General features: G+C 38.7%; 1 protein-coding gene across 1 annotated transcript in view; it reads right to left on the reverse strand.

Moving 5' to 3' along the window:
• LOC117111627 (lysosome-associated membrane glycoprotein 5-like) overlaps nt 1-4,925 on the reverse strand; it is a 7,023-nt gene extending 2,098 nt beyond the window's left edge. The window contains exons 1-5 of the mRNA XM_033254575.1: nt 4,738-4,925; nt 3,158-3,277; nt 1,739-1,864; nt 1,310-1,421; nt 6-178 (exon numbers count right to left, since the gene is read on the reverse strand). Of these exons, the coding sequence (XP_033110466.1) occupies nt 6-178; nt 1,310-1,421; nt 1,739-1,864; nt 3,158-3,277; nt 4,738-4,845 (639 nt within the window). The 5' untranslated portion in view covers nt 4,846-4,925. The remainder of the gene's footprint in view (nt 1-5; nt 179-1,309; nt 1,422-1,738; nt 1,865-3,157; nt 3,278-4,737) is intronic.
• Nucleotides 4,926-5,141: the final 216 nt, after the last annotated feature.

Consider the following 5,141-nt stretch of genomic DNA (forward strand, 5'->3'; position numbering starts at 1 on the left):
TTTACAAGACTAAATGGTTGAATCTGTAATTTAATAAATTTGATATCGACTTCATCTTTGTTTTTATCTTTGGTGGACGGCAGCTTCAGAAGAACATCTTTGTCACAACTTTGTGACATTGTGTCAGGCGTCCGGAAAAACTCTTTATTTACACTTGATTGAACCATTTTGACTCGTGCTGCCGGACAGTAAAATAAAAAAACAAATGTTTATTTTTTAAAATTAGATTTATTGCGGCACATGGGTCAAGTCATAAGGAACAATCCTTTTCACAAGATATATACGCATGATGCTTTATATAAACGAGTGGAGGCTTAGTAAGTGGGTTTATTGGTTCTAAGCAACACATCATGTCCCTTAACAGTGGAGGCACCCGCTTGGTGTCCAGGGCGTCACAAAACCATCCGTCGGGGAAGAAGCCACTTAATTTTTCGCTGCGGAACACTTTATTGAAAAAGCATTTTTATAGTCTGGGAGTGCAATTCCTATTTCTATTACGGTAATCTAAATGTATCTATTCTTAAGGCCAACTCAGACAGCGTCGGCCGACGCAGCCCGACGCGATTTATCGTCGGGGACAGTCTTAAGCTGTCGTGAGAAATATTAAATATGTTTCATATTCTACGACGCGACTGCCCCCGACGCACACCATCGCGTCTGCGTTTAACTCACACAGAACCAATTCCAGTCGCTGCTTTCCTTGTGTTTTAGCTGGAGGGCTGAAATTCAAGTTTGAAAAGCGCACCGTCCTTCGGATGAGACGTTTAAGCCGTTGGTCCCGTGTGCAAAATGGCTCATGTGCACGTTAAAGAATGCAGTACACTCTTCGGAAAAGATTAGGGGAATGTCTTCCGGTGTACTACCCAATTCACCACCAGAGGACACTACTGGAAATGTCGGGGATAAATTCCTCGTTGGGAGACCTTAGATCCCGCGGGGACCGTGATCCCTCTTGTCGGGAACTAGCATCACCACAGATGAATCAAGACGGCTCAAGGAATATTATTGAAAAGCAAACATCTTATCACCAACCCCCCCCCTCCCCTCCCCCAAAAATGGTTTGCGCCCAGTGCCCCATTGAAAACATTTGAAACAAAAAAATCACGCTGAAGTCGATAAAACAATACCTCAAATCACCTTATTTTGTGACGTAGCCCTCCCCCGCCCCGATTTAATCATCAAGGCCCCACTCCACTTCGTCCCTCCCCATCTTAAGACTCCCATTGTCTTTTCATTGACAGTTCATTACAAAAATACTTAAAGTGCATTATTATTAATACATAAATAGACAAATATAATAAAAACCTACCATCTTTAGCGTGGTTGAAGTATTTGGAATTGGAATCATACGTGAACTGAATAGACGTCAGCATCCAGCACCTTTCGTTCTTTGAATTCGAACATTTCAGCGAATCGTTAATCTACAAGACGCAATATATAACATAAAATAAATTGAAACTCTTTATTAGTAGTCAACTGATGATCACGCCATATAAGATTTTATAAAAATATTATGTGCCTAGCAGACCTTGTTTTGACGATGGATTGTGTATGTCCAAAAGACAAATTGCCTCAGTGTTTTCAGGGTTGCAATTTCCCTATCAAATATCATCACGATTAAACAGGGGGATGTAGTGACGTAACCATTCAAGTAGGGGGTAAAGTTTGGTATTATTATTAATTTTAATTATTGATAAGTCAGAAACAAGATCACCTGAATTAACTTCGACCCACTTACCATATTGAATGTTGTTTTGAGAGTAAACTTTGACCACTTGAGTGTGAGTACGGCTTGCTGTGAACTACAAGATCCATCGACGTTGGCTTTAGGGTCGACGGGAATTGTAGCCTGTTGCAGTGACGTCTAGATGAAATAAGATATGATTATGAATACACCGTTCATCGACCTTTTGCTATATATAGGCCTATATCTGTCTCTTATACACATCTAGATGTGTATAAGAGACAGCATATATAGATATTTAATTTTCTATGTCTTTGTGTTATCGTTACCTATTATTTTTTTAATTCTTTTCCGCATGCATATTTTGTTCTCGATTATTTTGTTTATGATTACCGTAAACTGGGGTAACATTGGCATGCAGGGTAACTTTGGCAGTTCAGGCCTTTCCCTTTTCTGATTAGTCAATTAAATTTGATTGACATTCCGAAAAAGATTTATTCCCCACGGCTTATATTGTTGTTTCAACCATGGAGGTATAAAATGTTTCAACAGCGCATGTCTTTGTCAAAGAATTATTATTATTAGAGTAGTGGCGCCAGAATATGCCTGACGAGTTGTGAGGGGAGTGGGTAGATGTCCCCGACGGTGGGTCGATGTTCCCGGAGAAGAACCGATATCCGTGAAGGGAGCATAAATGGGCGGGAACAGAAGCAGCACAGAATTTAGGAATCTGTACATTCTGAAAAAAACTAAATATAATGTTTTTTCTCTCCCCGACGGGCGCTGGCCTCACCCCCTCTCTCTGACGCCACCACTTCATAAATATCAATTAGTATTGCTCTATGTAAACATAATTTGAATGATACCTATATAATTCAGGCAGCAATATATATGTTATCAAACTTTCATGCATCGTATGGGTAGGCCTATGTATATCTTGTATCGATCTTCATGTCTGAGAGTCATATCGATTGCCATATTTTCATAAATCCAGATAGCAAATAATGTGATTACAATTGAGTATAGATTGTATTCTTGAGGCCAAGTGGTGACAAGAAACGTATATAAAGTTTATGTTATGTTTAGTCACAAAGTAGGATAGCAACTTAAAATGTCAGTTCCACTATTTACCGTATATATCTTTCTGTGCCGAGAAATTGTGAGTTACAGTAATCTGTTAAATGTCATCCGACTGACCTCTCTTTGTGATTGGTTATGAGTACATATGGGTTAATATTTATTCATAGAACAATAAGCTTTCTCGTAGTTTTAAATGTCATACGCTGTACAACTTGTGTTATATACATCGACCTTTGACATTGGTGAGCAAAAACTATGAGATGGCTTATTGAAATCATGCAATTTTCCGTGTGAAATTTCTCTATTGCATTGGGGGTTTGGCAAACATTCTGTAGTTAGCGGAGAAACATATAAACATAACTTTTCAACATAAGTTTGGACAGAATAACTTACCTTTTTTGAGGAAATATAATGTACAATCACTTCAGCTTCCAGGTGGGCTTTGATGCAGACTTCACCTGTATCATCGTTAAGAACTTGGAACTCATATGGACCTAATGGCTTTGATGACACCTGTAGAATATAAATATCATATTTACGGTACGTAACAAATACAACATTCAGCTAGTCAGTCGGTCAGCTCTGCCTGCAACTATGTTGGGGCTGAGGCGCGAAAATTTTGAGAATATGGAGCTCTGGGTGCCAGAAAATGCACTCTCATACCTTTAAAATCTTACCAATAATTCATATCAACAATATAATACAATTATTTTTCTTAATTGAATTTAGGGGGATGCGTTCGCACCCTCTGCACTCCTCCCCTGCATCCGCCCCCCCCCCCCCCAGCCTGTTGTAAAGTACTTCTGCACAGTGTCGAAAGCTTTACTCGTGGCTAATAGTAAGATAATCGCTTCATATGAACATGATGATTGCTTTTTCTGCCATTACTTTCGCCGAGAAGACTAATTCTGTTGCAGACTACTTCGTCCGCTTCTGTACGCTGCTTGAGTGATTGGAATGTGTTCATTTATTTTATTGTGTATTCGCTTTATCAAACATTTTGCGATTATCTTTTAGCATCATATTTAATAGAATAACCGGTCGTAGATTTCCTGCAGGTTCCCTTTTCTTTCCAGGTTTGGCCAGAGGTATCAGGATTCCTTGTTTAGTTTTCTATCTGGTATTCCCCACTTAGCTATCTCGTTTAGTAGTTTTGCAATTTCCTTGAGGAGTTCTTTCGGTCCGTATTTTAGATGTTCTGTATTATACCTGAGCTTTTATTACCTCCACCAACGAAGTTTTTTTATTTAGTTATTTATTTGTCTGTCAGCATATTTGTTGTTAACAGCTTACAGCCCATAACTTTTATCAGAAATTCGTCAAACTTGGCCACAATGTTCCTTTACCTAAGATTTAGAACTGAATAAATTGTGAATTATGACTCCTCCAGCTTTATCATTAGCTTAACGTTGATTTTTAATAATGAGCATCAAAATCTGTTGAAATTATCAGCTCTAGTGATTGCAGATTGATCCATGTTATCTGTAAGCCTACAGATGTGAAGGAACAAATTACAATTCCACTGTGACGGATTCCCCTTGCGCGAACCCTCTTCCCTCCACCCCCTAAAATTATAAAAGGAATGGAGAAGAAAAATTATAATTAAATTTAGATCTGATGTGAAAGTTCCTCCCTGCCCCCCCCCCCACCACCCTCATCCTCTATTTCGAATTCCTGGATCCGCCACTGCTTTAGGTCCCTAAACAATACCAAATGAATAAAAATTTTAAATAGAATATTACGAATTATGGGTTTCAGAAATCCATTATAAGGCCCTCAAAATGCTAATTTGTCGGAGTCTCTGGGGATCCCCACCGCGTGGAGCACTAGGAGGTTCCCCGCCCCTTAGGTCCGCTTCGATTGCAAAACGCACCTCTCCATCGAAAATCCTGCCTACGGGCCTGTCTATCTGGTTTCGTATTGGGTTTCTTCTGTTCTCAGAAATCAATTAGTCAGTGTAAAATTCATAATACCTGTGGTTCCTCTGTTTCTGTTATGTCTTCTGGTGATGTCTGCACCTGCTCTGTTGATATTAGTGGTTCCAATGTTGATAACGAATCGGTAATTTCGGCTGTCGTCATTTCTTCCAAGATACTTGAATAGTCGTCAGAGGATTTGATATCGGTTACATTCGGTTCGCCCCTAATAATACCTAAATAAAACAATGATAACATAAGTATAAAAAAAATACTCTAATATGCTTATATACGTAATTAAGTCTCTGGTGGACACAATCGATTTCATCTTTCAAATGTTAATCAAGGTTTTTATTAGCTTCGTAAAGAAAAATTGAACATCAATTAGATTGATATTTGATGTGCGACTTTGTCGACTTCTTTTCTTTACTGTTTGTTAGCATTTAAAAAAATTGAATTTG

This window comes from Anneissia japonica, unplaced genomic scaffold, assembly GCF_011630105.1.
Source record: "Anneissia japonica isolate Jap-2015-1 unplaced genomic scaffold, ASM1163010v1 scaffold287923_len1623670_cov205, whole genome shotgun sequence".
NCBI lineage: Eukaryota > Metazoa > Echinodermata > Crinoidea > Comatulida > Comatulidae > Anneissia > Anneissia japonica.